The following is an 18,581-nucleotide window of genomic DNA, read 5'->3' as shown; positions in this document are numbered from 1 at the left end:
AAAGTCAAAGGAAGCACATACCGCCTGTGGCACCAAGGTTGGTCTATACTACATTCATGCATGCATCTGGGAACTAACACCCCTCCTAGAGAGAAGAGTAGTGTCAGGAAGAGTGGCAGACGGCCTGTGGAGGGAGAAGTACTCAGTTGTCACTTCTCAGAGCCTTGCTTGAGCTGTCCTAGACCTTTGTAGTACCTGACCACAGAGAGACCACTCTGCTTAAGGCAAAGAGTCGCGTTTGTTTCTACAGGTACCCCAGGTGAAATACCACTCTGTTTAGCTTTAGAGCTCAAGAATCTTTGGCGGAAGAGAGAACAGTCAAACTGTGAGAGCTGGAAGGCAGGGGAAGGCTGTGAAATGCTGTACAGCAGGGCAGCCATGACCCCACATTAGCTGTGACTGTCTACCTAAGGCTGAACTTTGACCAACAGTCAATCACAGTTTGGAGAACTATTGGCTGCTAAGGGATCCTTGGAGAAGGACAGTCATTGTCTTCAGTTGTTTACCCACTAAGGAGCCCACTAGTTCCAAACCCTTAGCCACACAGGCAATCCTGGTTAAATTCAATGTGTCTCAAAACACAACAAAACAAAAGAGTGGCACGCATGTGGAGAAGAGGCCTGTAGGGAGAGGGAGGGGGTGAGAAGGGGATTAGAAGCTGTGGCTACAGAAATCAGAACGCACTCCATACATATATGAATTTGTCAAAGAATAAATTCAATAAGTTCTTTTTTAAAAATAAGTCCCAAATGGATTTTTTAAAACATGTTTATTGAAACAAGTTTCTGAAGAAGTCCAGCTAAGCAACGCCGTCAACCTACCTTGCTTTAAAGAAAAATACATCAAAGCATGTGTCTTAAAAACTTTTTTTTTGGAGTCACAGTCTTACCTATTCCAGGCTGACCTGACCTTAAACTCACTATGTATCTGCGGATAAACCTGAACCTGTAGGAATGATCTTCCTGCAACAGTGCCCAGTTTATACAGTGCTAGGGTCAAACCCAGCTCTGGGCATGCTAGGCCAACAACTCACCATCGGAGATAAAGTCCATGGCCATCTTTATTCTAAAATCTGGTTTGTTCTGAGTAGCTATCCAGCTAAGGCAAACTGCTGAGGGTTTTTCTCCTATCAATAGTGTAAAAAAAAAATAAATGGTTTTGTTTTAAGAATTCATGGAATTGACATATACATATGCTGTGCTCTGATCGTATAGTAAGAATAGAATCGTAGGCTTAACTTGACTGCTTGGGCCATGCCGATGGCATGAGTCAGAACTCATATAGCTCTGCAGGAAGTCTCTGTGCAGTTAGAAAAGCCAATGCGGATCTCAGATGCAAACTTAACAGCGTGCTGGTAAATTTGTTTCTTTGGGACTTCCAGGTTATTTGATGCACTGAATGAGAATCGTGTTATCGTCTCACAAAACACGCCTTTATCAAAAGTAACAGTCCGACACCTCATACACTTCTGAGAAATTCTGAAGTCTGATACTGGGCAGGGTGGATCAAGGTCAAAAACCTGGTAGTCATCGGGGATCTTAGACACCCCAAGAAAGAAGGAACTAGACTTTTCAGAAAGAGAACCAAATTTAAAGTAGCAGTCATGGGCAGACTAGGCGAGTGGTGACTCAGAAGGCTCCATCTGCTGTCGGGTGACTGGGAGAGTCAGGGCAGGTTATAAATTCATTGTGAGTGTCCACAGGGTCCATGACAGAGTGAGACAGGACAACGAATCTTTTGAGGATACACTGTTGAACTGCCTTTTGTCTGAGAACTGCACGGTCCCAGGACAGTAGGAGAGCCTGGATTCAGGTCATTTACTGCATAGAGAGACCACCCTAGCCTGTGGCTCTGTCTATAAAATTATCTGCATATCTCAGAAGACAAGAGCTCATTAAAGAGGCCCCAAGGGGGCAAGAGAAGGCTCTCTGTGGAGCATGAGAGCAGCCTTTCAAATACAGAACCCCAATTCAGCAGCAAAAAGTTTGGTTAACCTCATCTCCCCTCAGTTTATATGTGGTTAGCAAAATAAAATTTTCATTCTTTGTTTCTTTCCTGGAATAAAATACCAAGCATCCCACGAGAACCAGAGACTCAATTTGCTGGATGGCCTTTTAAAGGTCAGAATTAGAAAACGAAGGATTAAATGGGACTTTACTAAGGAGGAGAGGTTAGTGGGTTTTTCTGCATTTTTAACTCCATTGTTTTTAGTACATGGATGTCAACTAATTTCATGTAGAATGTCATTTCTGATGGCCTGGGAGCCACCTCCTGGAGGGCTAAGCATTGGAGACTCTTCCCAGCCCTACAGAAAAGGCTGGATGTAGAGCACACAGACCAGAAAGCACCATGGGCCAGAGCTGCCACAGGCACAGGTCCTTCTAGCTCAGCCTTGAAGATCTCCCATGACCCCCACCTGCCTGCACTCCAAGCCCGCGCACAGCACAAGCCAGGCCTGTGGCTTGAAACAAGATCAGCTGCTTTGAGATGTTGCAAGTAGAGGTGACTTTAGCGGAGAAGGGAAAAGTTGCTTCTCTCTTTAAAGACTGCTGTTTCTTCTGGAAGTTTTCAAAAGTGACTGAGATGTGGCTGAGTGCAAGTCTACGAGTCGTGCAAGGATCTCCCATGAGGCCTGTGGACTTCCTTGTGTTTTCTTAGCAGGTGAGAAACAAGCTTAACGAGTCCCTGGGATGGTGTGGCTATGAAACGCCTGCTTTGTTTGGCCTGTTTTCTGTAACCCAACCGTCCTTGAGGAAAGTTCCAGATGACTAGAGTTGACCTGAGAGGACATGAACAGTGAGAAAATATCCAAACCTGGTGGGCAGTAAGGCGACCTGGACCCAGAAGACCAGCTTCCTGATTCAAACCCTCAGAATGAAGCAGACCAGAGCTGTGATCTTAGGGTGACCAGAATGAGCGAGGAGGAGGCAGTGGGGAGGGACACCCACAGGTCCGAAGCCAGCACCACACAGGGCTCTTTCTTCATCATGCGTGGGCTGGCGGGCAGCCAGGCCTTTCCAAGACTTCAGTACCTCATTCTTCCAAGTCCAGGGGATGCCATCATCTGAAGAGGGGATGGTGGAAGAAACACTAAAAGGTTCTTGTGTCTACACTGATTTGAAATTAATTAAACTTGTCTCCTCTTCATCCTTCTCTGGTGGGCCCTGCAGGTGCCCTCGGGGAGTATGCTCTTGGGAAACGTCAACGCCACTTGGACTTAGGATTCATTATCACTGAAAAAGAAAGAAATACAGAACAGACCAATAGCACAAGAGGCAAGGGAGAGCTGAACCCTGGATTGCAGAGGTGACTCGAGATTCTAAACAATCAGAAAGCCAGCACTGTTTAGCTTGCGGTTTCCCACACAAGGCACAGTTTGGATTTAATATTCAATTCTTGAGGAGGAAATCCATGGATACCAAGAGACAATTTCTAGCTCTCCAAAATCCTTCCCCCATGACAGGGAGAGAACCAGATGGAGTTGGGGATTCCCGCCTTTAATTAAATCTAATCTCATTCCCTATGGATAGATGCCAGAAGTCTCTTTTTAAAATGTGTTATTTCCTTCAAGAGTTTGTGGCCCTGACTTATTTGCAATGGTGCCTCTTGTTCAAGCACACAGAGGGGCTAGGGAGTGTTCTCTGTCCCATCGGACATCTTGGTATGAATGACTATAAATTAGACACCTGATATTTGAACATAGCCACGGTGTCAGCTAATTTGTGCTTTTTTTTTTGTTTGTTTGCTTAATTCAAGTTTGGCTATCTTGGTCCAATATTTGATTTTGCGGCTTTTGCGCAGTGTGCCGGGGGCTTCTTGTGTCACCCTAGAGAGCAGCTGGGGCCCCTGATTCTTTCTTCCTGCTTCTTCTCTAGGTTTGGAGTCCTTTCTATTAAAACTCTAGCAGAGCTCTATTGGCAGCCAACTCTGTCTCCAAGGAAGGTCATGAGTAACCACAGTGAGCGGATGTGTTCTCTCCTCGGCTCCTGGATGTGTGCAGTCTACAGCAGTCTCCTGACTCACTCAACAGATGCTCAGCGAAGCATTGTGCGTTATCGATGGTACAAACATACCTGTAGTCCCAGCAACTACAGCCAGGAAAACAGTGTCTCAGAAAAACAAACAAAACAAGCCCCGAGAGAGATAGATCAGTTAGATAGATGTGTCCTTGACAGGGGAAAGAAGTAACTGCGAGTGTGTGTGTGTGTGTGTGTGTGTGTGTGTGTGTGTGTGTGTGTGTGTTTGCGTGCACACGTGTGCCCATGGGTGGATGCTGTGGGGACAAGGAACACATGAAAAGGGGAAGGAGGGCAGAACTGTATCCAAGGCAGGGGAATAAACAAAGAAATAGCCTCTATAGCAAAACTCATTAAATGTGGACAACGGATGGGAATTATAGTTTTAGTTTTCGGTTTGGTTTCTTATTTGTTTGGTTGCTTGCTTGCTTTTTGCTCTGGGAGGAAACTCAGTGACAGCAAGCTTGCTTACCGCATGTACTCTCAAGGCCCTTGATTTGATCACCAACATACCACACACTAAAGAAGGAATATTCCTAAGACTTACTAACAAACCTTTAACTATGAAACTCTGAAAAACTCATAGTGGGGAGTGATGGCTTCATTCCTTGGAAACTGGGTGACACCAAGATAGTGTTGCAAAGGGGCCAGGGCCATCTCTAAAGAACAGAAGTCCCCAGACTGCATGGTCTCCTTGTATGGCCTTAGCTAGCAAGACCCTCTCTTTTGTCTACAACACTGAGCTCTGACCACTGGTTGTAACAGAAATAGTATTCAAAATTATTGTAAAACCAGTCAGCGTTCATTGTACAGGGTCCTGGATTCTTCTCCGGCAAGCCTTCCCCTCCCCCCAACAAAACAAAACTCCCCCAGAGAAAGGCAGTTAAGGTCCAAGACATTAACCGTAGCTAATTCCTTGGCATTTTCTCTCCTAAATGGTTTTCTGTTCTAAAGATATGTTCTCTTTTGTTCAGAAACAGGATCTTTGCTCTGTCATCTGTTAGTCCACTTCTGGTCACACAGGGTGGGGCATGACTCAGCGGTAGAGCTCTTCCTAGAACATGCAAGGTCATGGGTTTAATTCCCAGCACTGCAACATACAGACTAGAACCTCCCTCCATTTCCCCCCCTCCCTTTTAGTAGCTATCTAGTGACCTGTTAACCCATTAGATATTGAAAAACTGAGGCTTAGGAATGTAAGTCAGTAGTACGGTGCTTGCCTGAAGCTCTAAATTCAATCCCCAGTTCTGAAGAAAAAAAGAAAGAAAGAGAAAAAGAAAGAGGAGGGGGGCCCACAAAACAACAATAAAACCTAACCAATACTTTTCATAATTAACTCTTCAGGCTACTCCTAATTTTTAACTTTTATGAACAGTCCCAAGAAGTCCCTTTGCATACGTCTTTACAAGAGGAATTGGGTCAAGAACATGCAGCTTTAAAGCATTTAAGCCTACTGTTAAATGGTCCTTCTAGGTAAGAACGCTAGTAGACTTTACCTAAGCTTTCATCTGCTGTTTTTTTGCTAAGAAGAATATTCTCTTTTCCCCAAACATTAATTGATAACTTCAATTTCTTTTGCTAAATTGACTACTGATAAACTTTGTTCATAATTAAAGTGGGTCAATTATCTTTTTATTTTATCTTTTTATTGGTTCAGGTAGTAAGAATTAATTTTGATTCATTATAGTACAAACCACGTCTCTGGTTTTTCTTTTTTGTTGTTGTTTTTTGATTTATTTATTTATTTATTTACTTATTTATTTTTGAGACAGGGACTCGCTCTGTAGCTGTTATGGAGCAGTCCCTTCTGACATTAAAACCTTCCATCTTGGAAAAAGGCAGTTAAGGTCCAAGACATTAAAGGGGAAGGGAGCCAACAGAATGTTCTAAGGGAAGGTGACACATCCCACCCCATAAGGAAGCTTATCAAGAAGGAAAGTTTACAAGGCTTCAGGAAGTTCCCAAAACTGATCAGAGTTGCTAGGTTCTTCCCTCCTCAGGCAAGTGTCAGTAGAAGGGCATTGAAAGGCACTCAGATGAGCCACACTGCCTGGAAGACACACTCTCCACCCTGAGCTGCCTGCAGGCTGTGGTGAGCTCTAGGTTCCCAGCTTTGTGAGCTGTCTCCATGCTGGGCTGGGCTTTGGTGATGCAGCTGCCTTCTAGTCATTTCTTCTCCCACAAGTAACTCAAATAAAACTCTTTGGTTCACCAGGCTGGACTTCTGGGGTATCCCCACTTTGACCTGACATCAATTCTTTATCTGGAAGAGGCAGATGCTGTTCACACATCCTAAGGATAGTGTCCCACAGCAGTAGCCCAGGCTGCCCTTGAACTTGTGTAATCCTCCTGCCTCTGCCTCTCAATTGTTAGGGTAGTAAGTATGTACTCCATGCCAGGCTTTTATTTGGACTTGCTTCTTTTTCAAATAGGGTCTTCTTCTGGACCCCAGATTATCCTTGATACTCCTGCTTCAGCCTCCCGGGTGCTGATTACAAGTTCGAGCTCTCACACCCACCTCTCCATTAACAATTCTTACCTGGTTTCAGTGGTACAATGTCAAATCTCTAATGTGTTTCCTGTGAGCCTCCCCGACTCCCTGCCCCAGCTCACAAATGCTCTCTCGGTTTAGGTCATCCTGGCTGTCTGGACAAAAAATTTTCCAAGTGGAAACGTCCAAGTGCACTGGGACTTGGAAGAGATGGGGCTGAATATGAAATGATAACTTCGAAGTCTTGTCTTTGACTTAGTGGCACGCACACTATGGCTTCCATTCCTTTAAGTCTTTTACGTTTACCAGGGTTAGCTCACTGGTAAAGAATGTGCTTAGCATGTGAGAGTCTCAGAATTCAATCCCCAGCATCAACTAATTAATTAGAAAGTAGGTTTGTGTGCATGTGCATGTGTGTGTTTATGCATGTTTATGTATATATGTATGTATGTGTGTGTATATATGTATGTATGTATGTATGTATGTATGTATGTATGTATTGTGTGTTTAGAATGTGTAAGCTGGAAGAGGGTGTCAAGTGCCCACTCTATCCTATCACCCTCTGTCTTGCTCTCCTAAGACTGTCTCTCTCCCTGAGCTTGGAGCTAAGCTGTCCACCAGCGGCACCTAACACTTCTCTGGCTCTGTCCCGGGACAGTGCTGGGGTTAAAGTTGAGAGTGGGACCACACACAGCTTTTTTATGATATGTGCTGGGCTCGCATGCTCAAAGGCAAGCACTTTTACCCTCTGTATCTTCTCCTCAGTCCCGGTAAATAAATACTTGGATCTTTCAAATGATTTGGCCATGCATCTTGTTGCGGGCATTAGCACTGGGTAGTTGCCATTTTTTTAGTGGCTTTTATGATAGTTCCAATGCTGGGATACCCAAACAAGTGGATTCTTAATGTCAGAAACGCACAGGATCTGGCTGAAGCTTCAGTCAGGGCACAGTCACTTCTCTGTTTTGTGTCAAGGGGCAAGTTAACCTTTCCTAGTTTTAATTTCCTTATCTGATGTCATTTGCAAAACACACCTAATAACTCTATAGCTTATAGGGTTGCTGTAAGAGAATAAATGAGGGCTTGAGGTGAGAAAGTCTCTGCCCTCAGTCCCCAGCACCACACACTCAAAGGATAAAAGGGAGGGGAAAATGTAGGTAAAACCCCATGTTACAGGCCCCGCACCTACACCCATGCCTGTTGGTGATTTGTACTCGGCAGACTGAGCTCTGACAAATGTTTGTGAGTTATCGACAACACTGCCTCAAAGAGGTAAAGGCTTTCAGAAACCATCTTCAGAAGCACACCTCACATTTCTGAGGAGACGTCTTTGCTTAGAAGCTTGTTTACTTTTAAAGCCCCCCAAAAGCAAAGTGTGTGAGATTTCTGAAACACCATAGACATGTGACTTGGTGCCAGCGCATCCCACACTGCCCCTGCTTTGATGGGCTATGGGGTCATTCCCAGACAGCGGCCGCCTTCCTGGTGTTTTGTGTGGTGAGGTGTCATCCATCCACAAGACCTGTGGGTGAGTCAGCAGCCTCCTCCCCCGAGTCCCAGCACATCGAGCCGGGCCGTTCTCCATCACTGGCTCATTGCTTTATTTAGTTAGCTGTCTCTAGCTATTCATCATCTCTGGAAAATGATCAAATAAGCCATGCATTTTTAACTCTAGCAAATCCTGGAGTTCCCTGTTAAAAATACCTTGGCCAGCTGCCACCGAGCCGTGACAAGCACACTGGCGGCTCAGCTCGCAACCTTCCCTGCTTGCCTCCATGTGCGCACACGTGCAGTTTCAGCAACTTATTTCTGACAGCGACATTAAAGAGTAATTTGTCTAGGAGTGTTATATAAACATGCGAAGAACATGGAACACCTTTCCACGAGCATATAGAGGAACAGGAGGACAAACTGTGAAACAAAACAGAGCGCGCCTGTATTTTCTTCAAGGAAGCACCCGACTGGCATGCTGCCAGCAGAATGGGGGCAGAATCAGCTCAAATCCCTCACCTCGTAGCAGTGACTGTTTGTCCAGATGGGACAGTCACCCTGTCCTCCTGACCCATCTCTCTTGCAGCAATCCTGAGGTGTGGCCCCAGCGAATGCGGCCATCTCTGAATGTGGTGTTATGCCACCACTCAGCCCTTCTCGGGCCATGGTGCTCTCACTCAGTTTCAGGGAGTGTGGAGTTCAGCTTGGCACGAAATCACGTAACAATTAGATCAAGCTCCCTTTCTCATCAATACAAAATCCCTTCTTCCCGACAGAGGCCTGGCCTGGGTGGAGTTAGGGAAATGAGGCTCGGAATTGGCCCAGGACACAGAGATCGTACTTGCTGTGGAGACATACTCTGGGACACACACACACACACACACACACACACACACACACACACGTACACACACACACATGTACACACATACACCTGAGCTCATGCACCTATCTTTAACACCATCCTTCTCGGTATCAGTCTGGAGGACACAAACTATTTTGTATCCCTTGTGGTACTACAAAACTAACTTACTCTTTTTAGGGGTGGTGGGGACTAGATAGGAACTAGGGAAGAAAGTACCAAAGGAAACACTGGGGGGGTCATGGACATTTTAAGGCCTAGACCTTTCTCTGCACTGTCACCCAGTGTAAACTCTCCCCGTAGGGACAGTGATGAGCAGTAGGGAATGGACCGTGGCTGCGTCTGTACCTCCCTGTCTGACCTCATGTGGTCCAAGGTGCAGACAGAAGCTCTGAGTGTCTGACTAGACATGAGTCAGGAGAAAGGAAGAAGCTGGCTGGCCTGGGCCAGGTGGACTCTATCTGCACTGAACCAGTATCTGGTGGCATTTGGGAGGTGCTGTATGGGTGGGGTCCAACAATGGACTCCATTGTCTAGAAACTTTGAACCGTTGATTATAAAACCCACCAAATGGATCTGTTCTTACCGTCTGTCAGCTCTGGGCTGCCTCTCCTCTTCCTGTGCTCTGAATACCACTGATAGGTACACCACAATTTACAGGACAGGGGATTATGAGGAAAGGCCACTAAGGTGGAAAATAAGAATATAGAACTTTTCTCCCCACAACTCCTTTCTTGTCCTTTTCTGTCATTGTTTTTAAACATGACAACCTCACTGCAAAGGGCTTATAGTAGTTTGTACAAATCTGGTCCTTACTAGCATCTTATTTTGGGGCTGAGTATGTACATTTTAAGAAAAGTGTCCACTCTGAGGTAAATTTTGTGAACCCTAAATATATGTTACATGTTATATGTTACACATTACTCATATATTATATATTATTGCATATTACATATTACATATTAATTTATAATATATTATGTTATATTAACTAATATAATTTAGTAATCATTGCATCAATTGTTATATATAATTATTTTGATTATTATATTATACCAATTAACTTATAATTAATTGTAAGTATTTAAATCATGTTGATTATTATGTAATTAATAATTATTATTACATTGTATAATTGTTAATCTGTGTCAGTACTGCTTTGTCCCAATACTCAAAAAAGTTGAGGTAAGAAGATTATGAGTTCAAGGCCAGCCTGGGCTATGGAGCTCGATCCGAGTCAAAGAGGCAGAGGTGAGGGAAAGAGGGGAGGGAGGGAGGAAGAAACGGAAGAAGGGAGGGAAGGAGAGAGGGAGGGAGGAGCTGAGGGGAGAACAAGAGGTGGGGCAGAAAAAGATAGAAAAGTGAGGACAGAGAAAGTGAAAATCAGGGGCTGGAGTGGATTCCACGGGAAAGCTCTGAAGGGATAGCCAATGGAGCTGCCAGTCCCCACAAGCCCATAAGTCCAGGATGCTGATGCTACAAATGGTTCCAGAAGTCCTCCTTATCAGAAGGGTGGGTAAGTGTAGCGCCTATTAAATTCACTCCTTAGTCACTGTCCCCTGCTTTCCGAAGCATTATGTGCACCTGATTGGGGCGGGACGGGGAGGGGCATCTCGGGGGACGATGCCACAGAGGAAGGTTGCTTGATGATGACCTATCAGGTGATGAATAATGTACCACTCGTGGGGAGGTATTGATGACAGGCTGGGCTGTGTGCGTGGGAAGTAAAGAACACGTACGTGACTGTTCCCCGGGAATTCATTCTGCTTTCAGTATCATATGCCTGTGGAAGTCACTGGAAGGAGATGCAGCCAAGGGCTGAGACTGGCCGGTCTAGAACTCCAACACCGCTCCCCAGACTGAGAACGCAGTGAAGCCCTGGCAGGTATCCTGTCAACCCAGATGGTTCCAGGCCCCCAGAGGAATTCAGACATTCACTTGCAAAATGACCAGTTCACAGAGAACACCGAACAGATAGGGGCCTTTTTGTCTTACAGGCAGCTTATTTCAAGACCCAACCTCACTATATTTGAGAAAAAGATGTTTAATAAAAGCTCGTCAGCGTATAATTCTGTCAGGGCAGTTTTCCTCAGCAGTGTCAGGAATCTAACAGAGTGGGGCTCAAGGATATAAAACTCCTGACATTTCTCATCACTGTGGATGCAATCACAATGTAAAGAGAGTTTGAGGGTGACCTGTGTTGACCTATGCACTGTCTCATTAGGAGGGGGAAGGTTAGGATCTGTGGAAAAGATTCCTCCATAATGTCCTTTGTCATATAACGAGGGCACTACCTTTTCTTTCTTTTGCCTTCTTGTTATTATCTGGAACCACATTTAAGTAAGATAGAATCTTTTTCAAACTTGTGATGAATTGTAATGTATAAATGCCCCACGAGGTAGTAACATGGACTTGAGGGTCAGAGCTGAGGCTGCCCTGGGTAGGACCATGTTAGTCCATGACAGAGAGAGACGCAGGGTGGTGAACTATCAGCTAACATGTCGGGATTCTAGGATTCTAGGAGAATAGACACAGAGACAAAGACCCCGAAGGAAAACCTGACCTTTCCTTGCAGGGCTATGGCCTCAGGGCCTGTGGTACCATGTGACTGCATCTGGAAACATCTATGACAAGTGAACGAATGATGTATTTTCACGGGTATTCACCACGCTCTCAAGCTTCGATCTGTGAGCTCTAACACAGGAGTCCCATCGCCGTTACAGTTCAAGTTCTCTGCTGTCTGGCCAACTTTGTTACCCCAGCAGATGACTTGGTGACTCCCCTGAACTATAGTCATGATCTGAAGAGCAAGTCCGCTCTTCAACTCCTTCCAGTTCTTTCCACATACTGGGCAAACAATTCTCTAATCAGAAATTCCACAACTCACTAATTCCTCTCCTCACAAAGATCACATCATTTAAATACTACCATCAAGGGCTAATAAATTACACCTGGCCCCCAAGGCACTAAAATTTTCTATCAAGCAGAGCCACCTAGTGGCAGAGTGGGATATATTTTTTAATTTTCATTTAATTTCTCTCTGATACTAATGTAGATCAAGTAGGTTAGGGTTCTTTGTTTGTTTCCTTGCTTTATAAAAATGTTCCTTTTGGTCATGATTATTGAAAACCACCCTGTCTGGGGCAGTCCCCTCCTTCTGTTTCTTTACCAAATGTCTGTCTATCCAAGGCAAATAACCTGAGTCAATTTGCTGTAATCAGCAAATTTTAGGACTAAAACAAAAGCCAGTTCAACGGTGTCTCTTTGAAACCTCAAGAGCTACTAGGATGTTTTCTATTTTCCAAAACACGCTTCCTGACCACACATTCCTCCCTGTAAACTGACATATTAAATTGCCAGGCACAAAAAAGCCAAAGAAAATGCTGTGCTGGGCTGTGGCTGGGACCCTCGTCCACCCTTCGCCATCCCTGATAGAAATCACAAGTACCTTGGGCTGAGGTTTGGCTCCTTTTCTTCCTTCAGAGTAGGCAGACATTCATAGTTGGCTAAGACAGAAGGAAAACAAATCCACTGTTAGTCACCAGAATTGCTTTTTCTACCCACAAAACCGACACAGTCAGGAACAGACTGTACCTCTGGATGGCTACCTGTGAAGAAATGGCCCCATTGGGGAGTTCTAGAGGTTCAAAGAGTAATGACGCCAAGGCTCTTGACACGGTAAGAGCAGGGATCACGCAGATAGAGGACTGCATGTTCCGTGCCCTATGGAAAGGGCACAATTCATCACTGCTTGCTCTGTCGGCCCCCTGGAGGCTCGCAGTGTTCTGAAAACCAGAATATGCATCTTGGGAGTGAGACACAAGACCGAAATGCTGTACCTCAGGCCCTACAGTTTCAAAGCAGAGGCATCAGGAAGTTGGAGAGGGACCACCTTCTCCCAGGGAGCTTCTTTCTCCTCTACCACACTGTGTGTGTACGTGTGTGTCTCTCTGTGTGTGTATGTGTGTATGTCTGTGTGTGTATGTTTTTGTCTGTCTGTGTCTGTATCCGTGTGTGTGTGTGTGTGTGAGCGTGAAACACATGGGCAGAGACATTTTGCTGTCCATGTTCAGTGAGGAATTCTCAAAGTAATACGAATAGAGTGAGTTACAGAGCAGCACCAGATGTTTTTCTCTGCACGGAAACACACACACTATACATGCATACACCACAAACATATACACAATACATGTATACATGATTATAACATAGAAATATAAATAGTATGATATATAGCGAGTTTTATCAATTTTATATGAGCATCAAGAAATTTTTATTGATTTTTAATTTAATTTAAAAATTTATTGATTTTTAATGAACACAGTTTAAAGACCAGCTAGCACTTGAAAATTATCGTGTGGGAATACTCTGTATAGCAGGTCTGTCTGATAGAACTGTCTACAAACATGGGAATGTGCTTGAGTCAGCCTGATAAATATCATACTCAGTGGTTAGCAAACCGATCCCTTCGGTTACTAAAACCAAGTTTTATTTTTATATGATTAAACAGGCGCACAGCTCTAGTGCCTTGTGTACTGGACAGTGGTTCATACAAAATACACTTTATGAAGTTGTGCGACCACATACAGATTGGAATTCTCTTAATTCAAGAAAACACAAGGTCATGTCAGATTTTTTTCCCCCAGATAATTTTGTATCAGATTTCCTTCCCAGGCTAGAAAGATCATGGTTAGGGATGTAGCTCAGTGGAAAAGCACCTACCTAGCATGTTAGAGGCTGGGGTTAGATTTCCAGCAACACACATGCATGCATGTACACACACACACACACACACACACACACACACACACACACACACACACACACATGTATGCACAAACCCACCAACTCTCACCTGCACTCACACTATCAGAAACAAATAGTACAGTTTCTTCTTGAAAAGCCCTATTTGAACAACTAGCACACACATAAAAACAAGTGGCAACAGATTTGGTGACTATGATTAAACTGGATCTTTAAGGAGTGCACAGGTCGAGTGCCAGATGAAGCACAACTTCAGATTTTCTGAGTTGCTGATGAAGCAGAGGCAGCCGTCTAGCCCTGCGTTACCACAGAGGCAAGCAAACGCTTTGGTCTTCCACGTACCATTTCTGTTCATGCTGTTCATCCATTTGTCAAGCTCCTCCATCTCTATTTCCATAACGGAGGGTGTGTCCTCTTCAAAAATAGGGCTAGACAGAGAGCAGAGACAAACACGGGTTTTAAAAAACGAAAAGGGTCTGTAGACTGATTTTCATTGGTGGAAGAGTCTAGAATATTGACTGGTTGGGAAAAACCCCACTTGGTGTATGACGCCCCGAGCTAGCCCTGGGTTTGCCCTAAACAAGATAGCATCAAACTCTAGCAGGAAGGAAGGCAAAATCTGCAACAAGACCTCATCTGTCACTAAGGCCATACGGGATGACGCAGAGGCCAGGGAGTGGACTGAAAGAGAACACTTTCGGGGTTGGGGATTTAGCTCAGTGGTAGAGCGCTTGCCTAGCAAGCGCATGGCCCTGGGTTCAGTCCCCAGCTCTGAAAAAAAAGAACCAAAAAAAAAAAAAAAAAGAGAACACTTTCTGGAAACCAAAGCCATGGTTGCCAGGGTGCTCAGTGATCCTCTCACTTAGTTGCCTGGCCTTGCTTGGTCTCACTTCTCTTTTTTTGGAGTTTTGATCAATGACCCAGATAAAGAGACCAGGCACCAGGCTGCGTTCATCTGGTCTCCTTCAATGCCAAGGCAGAATCTACAGCAGGGAGGCTGATGGGAGGAGGGGGAGGCATCACTTGGTGTCTTTAGTGTTCCCCCAGGGCCAGAATATTAACTGCTATGCGGTTGGCACTGGCAGCAGCCAGACAAAAACTCTTTTCTAGAAGGTGACTCCAGCAGACACCCCTGGGTAAGGTTTGTAGACTAAGATGCATGGCCCTCATGACAATGGGGGGCGGGGCTGTCTTAGTCTAGGGAGACTGATGCAAGAGAAACCAGCCAGGTTGTTACAGCAGAAGAGGGGGAAAGGCAAATGGCTCCTTTATCTCTTCCCCTTGACCGTTCTTGTCCACACAACAGGGAACTGAAGGCAGGCGGAGAGGACTCACACTTTCAAGGTCTCGCCTCCTAGATCATCTGAAAGAGAGTAGATACAACAGTCACATCAGCCTAACTCATCGCTGGGACTTCCTGCAGCATCCACTAGGTGTCCTTGGCAATGGGAGGGACACGATGACAAGGGCTGGGGCCCATAGCACTTAAGCAAAGACAAGGGGACAATTTGTAGAAGTCCATTCTCTCTTTCTACCACATGGGTCCCAGAGATCAAACTCAGGACCTTTACCCACTGAGGCACCCTGAGGCCCATGAATCACATTTTCAAAGGCACAGTCATTAACCCCCGAGTCACACAGTACAGACTGTCATGCTGAAACCAGGTCTGAAATCCTCACGGAATCACGGCCTCTGCTCCCCTTGGAGATGGGTGCTCCCCAGAGAGTGCTCCTCTCCCTATTATTCTTATATCCACACAAGGGGGAAAGCATGGTCAGGAAAGAAGGTGTTACAAACAAGGGCTTGGTTATGGGTTTCCGTCAATAAAATAATGTTCCAGCATCGTTTCCTTATGACACACCGTCCTTAACACGGTGCCACATGGGTCGCCTTTACCCTGCTCTTTGAATGGCTGGATCCCTCCACTTCTCAGCCCATCATCCCCACCTCTGTTTCTAGGTTCATCGGTCCCAATGGTCCCTGGCTCTGCCTTCCACTTGCTTCAGTACTGGTCAGTTAGACCTGTTAGACCATCTGTTTGATTCTACTTCATCTGTCTCTCCCACCAGAGCACGGCTCCCCAAGGGCCATGATAGCATCTGTCTTGTTTACCGTGGCATGCCCCAGCCCCCATCCTGCTAGTGCAGTGCCTGGCAAACACCCAGTAAGTATGCACTAGACAGACGAACAGGCTTTAATCTCAGTTGTCTATCAATGGAGTTAAATTCGTGTCTGATCTTTTGGACCTATCATTACTATAATAGTGGGACTTCTAACCAGCTTGGCTTTGATGGCTGCTGACTGGGGTGAGAGTCAGGTGCCATTTGACAAGACAGATGAACAGGTGGCAAGAATCAGACATAGCCTGCTGCCTGGCCCAAGCAAGCTCTGTCTGGTTTGGCAGGGAAACTGACATCCCCTGGAGAAGGCAATCAGTGGTGGCAAGTGGGTGCAAGGTGAATAAGACAGATGCTTTGGAAAGCACACCCTCTGAGAGGTTCCCCAGGAAGTCTGATGCCTCAACCCCTGACAATTGGAGGCCACCTTGTGTCTAGCCTGAAGAAGTACAGTCATCGGTGAGAAAACAGCCAGCTGGCACCTGGAACTGAGCTCAGGTGGCACAAGCTGCTATGTCCTGCTGGTCGGGCAAGCTTTGGTGACATCGCTAACCCAGTGAAGCCGGTGCAGATGCAGGTTTCATACCGTCACTGCTGGCCTTGAAGGCACCTCCAGCTCTGTCTCCCGCCCCTGAATAGAATCTGAGACCTGCTGCAGATGCTCGACTCTCCAGAAACTTACTCGGGGAGTCGAATGGCTTCGTCGTACACATTTTGTGCCTGCAGTTTTCTGGTCATTGTTTAAGATGGGGTCTCACATAGTTCAGACTGGCTTCAAACTTGCTACATAGCTGAGGATGACCTCGAACTTCTGGTCCTCTTGCACTTGGCATTATAAGCAAGCCTCACCACTCTGGGTCTCTGCAGCGCTCAGAGACTGAGCCCAAGACTTTGAGTGTACACAGCAGGCTCAGTTACATCCCTGGCCCTGCACGTATAGCTTTAATCTAAAATGTACTGGCTATTTCCTTAGGGGATTTTAAACAAAGCCCCACACAACTGGAACTCTCTACAGGTGGTCCATAAAGACCTGCACAACTCTCTCTCTCTCTCTCTCTCTCTCTCTCTCTCTCTCTCTCTCTCACACACACACACACACACACACACACACACACACACACACACACACACCCCTCTGCCAGTTCTAACCAGTTCCCTTTCCCTGTTTAGCAACTTCCCCACCAATTTCCCAGACAGCAAGTGGCTCCACAGTCCCGCTGTGAGCACGGATTTCCACTCGCATCTGGGCTCCCCACAGGCTTGGAGGTGGGCAGAAACCGACCTGCATGCAGATGATGGAAAAGTTTAAAAATCCATTACCAAAGTGCTCCAGATGCACCGAATGAGAGGCTCCATAATCAGCATTAAAAGAGCAAAAAGCCTTCTGTGGCCTCATCTTCTCTGCTCCAGGGCCATTACCCCTGCCCCAGCCACCATGGCAACAGAAACACATCTGGGAGATTGTACAAGAGGAGAGCATTAAGCCGGGGGCAGAGGGGGGGGGACCAATTACTTGTCCTCAGCAATCAGGTCCTGCCTGCTCCACTCTACCTGCCTACATCTCTTTATTAAGAGCCACCGACTAGGTGCACACACTCACACTGGCTTCCATTTTGTCCCTTTCCGGCCTGCCATCTCATTCTCTCCCCTGTCTTGTCTTCCACCTTTAGTTCCTGCCTTACAACCGCTTTGCTGACAAGGCCCTCTCTGTGCTGTAGGCAGTGGGATTGTTGGTCGGGGCCCGAGGGAAGGAGCCACAGAAGGCTCTGGCCGCTTGGTTTCCAGGCTGAGCAGGAGCCTCACTGAGCAGAGCCAGCATCGGTTAGCCACAGTCTGTTCTAAATGATGACTTCCTGCCCGTGCTTTTGCACCAGTTCTTTGAGAGATTACCCAACACATCAAGGCAATGTGAGAGAGGCTGCCCCCTGCCTTAGCTTACTCTAGATTGTCTAAAACAGTGAGGCTTACTTGTTTGCTTCAGACTGTGTCTTTCCCTGAGATTACCTTCTTCAAGTAGAATTTGCCTTCATTTTGAGGTAGAGGGTGACTGTGGACCTGGGAATGACACCACCTGTCCAGAACTGCAACTCAAGGTACACACTGATAAATGACTTACTGAGAGTAGGAAGGGTGGGGCTGTTTGCACTTAGCAAAGTAAGCTGAGGCTGTAGGTGCACTTGGGTGTATTAAACCACATCAGGAAAACTGGACCTGCGAGGTTGTCTGATGCACCAAGGTGAAGAAACTGCAGAACTCTCTTAACCTAAAGTATAGCTGTAATAGCAACAGCCTTACCTGTCATCTTACCCAATCACTGCATGCGTGTGTGCGTGCGTGCGTGCGTGCGTGCGTGCGTGCGTGTGTGTGTGTGTGTGTGTGTGTGTGTGTGTGTGTGAAGGGACTACTAGGCAGAAAGCTCTAGGCTGTCCCAACTACTGATACAGCCTACTAGAATGGCTGTCTGCCTGTCCATCTGCCCATCCTAGACCTTGTCCTGCGTTTTACCTTTACAGCTTTCACTACACCTCGCTTGGGTGGCTCACCTCTGACCCTGCAGCCTAACCCTACAGCAGGATCTCCAGTAGAACTCCAGCCTGCATTTGTTATTTCATTTTGCAGAAACTGTAGACCTATTGGGTTCCTAGTTCTTGCTTCTCAGTCCTTGCTCTTTGGAACACCTTGAATGCTTCTGTGGCCTCTCAGACTCCTCTCTAGTCATTCAGTAACCTGGATGGATGGATGGATGGATGGATGGATGGATGGATGGATGGATGGATGGATGGATGGATACATACATACATACATGATAAATGGATTGATTTACTGTGTGATACATTAG

The 18,581-nt window shown here is 46.0% G+C and overlaps 1 protein-coding gene across 1 annotated transcript in view; it reads right to left on the bottom strand.

Moving 5' to 3' along the window:
* Positions 1-750: 750 nt before the first annotated feature.
* The window catches only part of Tmem154 (transmembrane protein 154), a 39,650-nt gene continuing 21,819 nt past the window's right edge, over positions 751-18,581 (bottom strand). Inside the window, exons 4-7 of the mRNA NM_001401895.2 lie at positions 14,960-14,987; positions 13,967-14,052; positions 12,309-12,366; positions 751-3,233 (exon numbers count right to left, since the gene is read on the bottom strand). Of these exons, the coding sequence (NP_001388824.1) occupies positions 3,218-3,233; positions 12,309-12,366; positions 13,967-14,052; positions 14,960-14,987 (188 nt within the window). The 3' untranslated portion in view covers positions 751-3,217. The remainder of the gene's footprint in view (positions 3,234-12,308; positions 12,367-13,966; positions 14,053-14,959; positions 14,988-18,581) is intronic.

This window comes from Rattus norvegicus, chromosome 2 (assembly GCF_036323735.1).
Source record: "Rattus norvegicus strain BN/NHsdMcwi chromosome 2, GRCr8, whole genome shotgun sequence".
NCBI lineage: Eukaryota > Metazoa > Chordata > Mammalia > Rodentia > Muridae > Rattus > Rattus norvegicus.
This window is presented reverse-complemented; position numbering and strand designations above follow the sequence as displayed.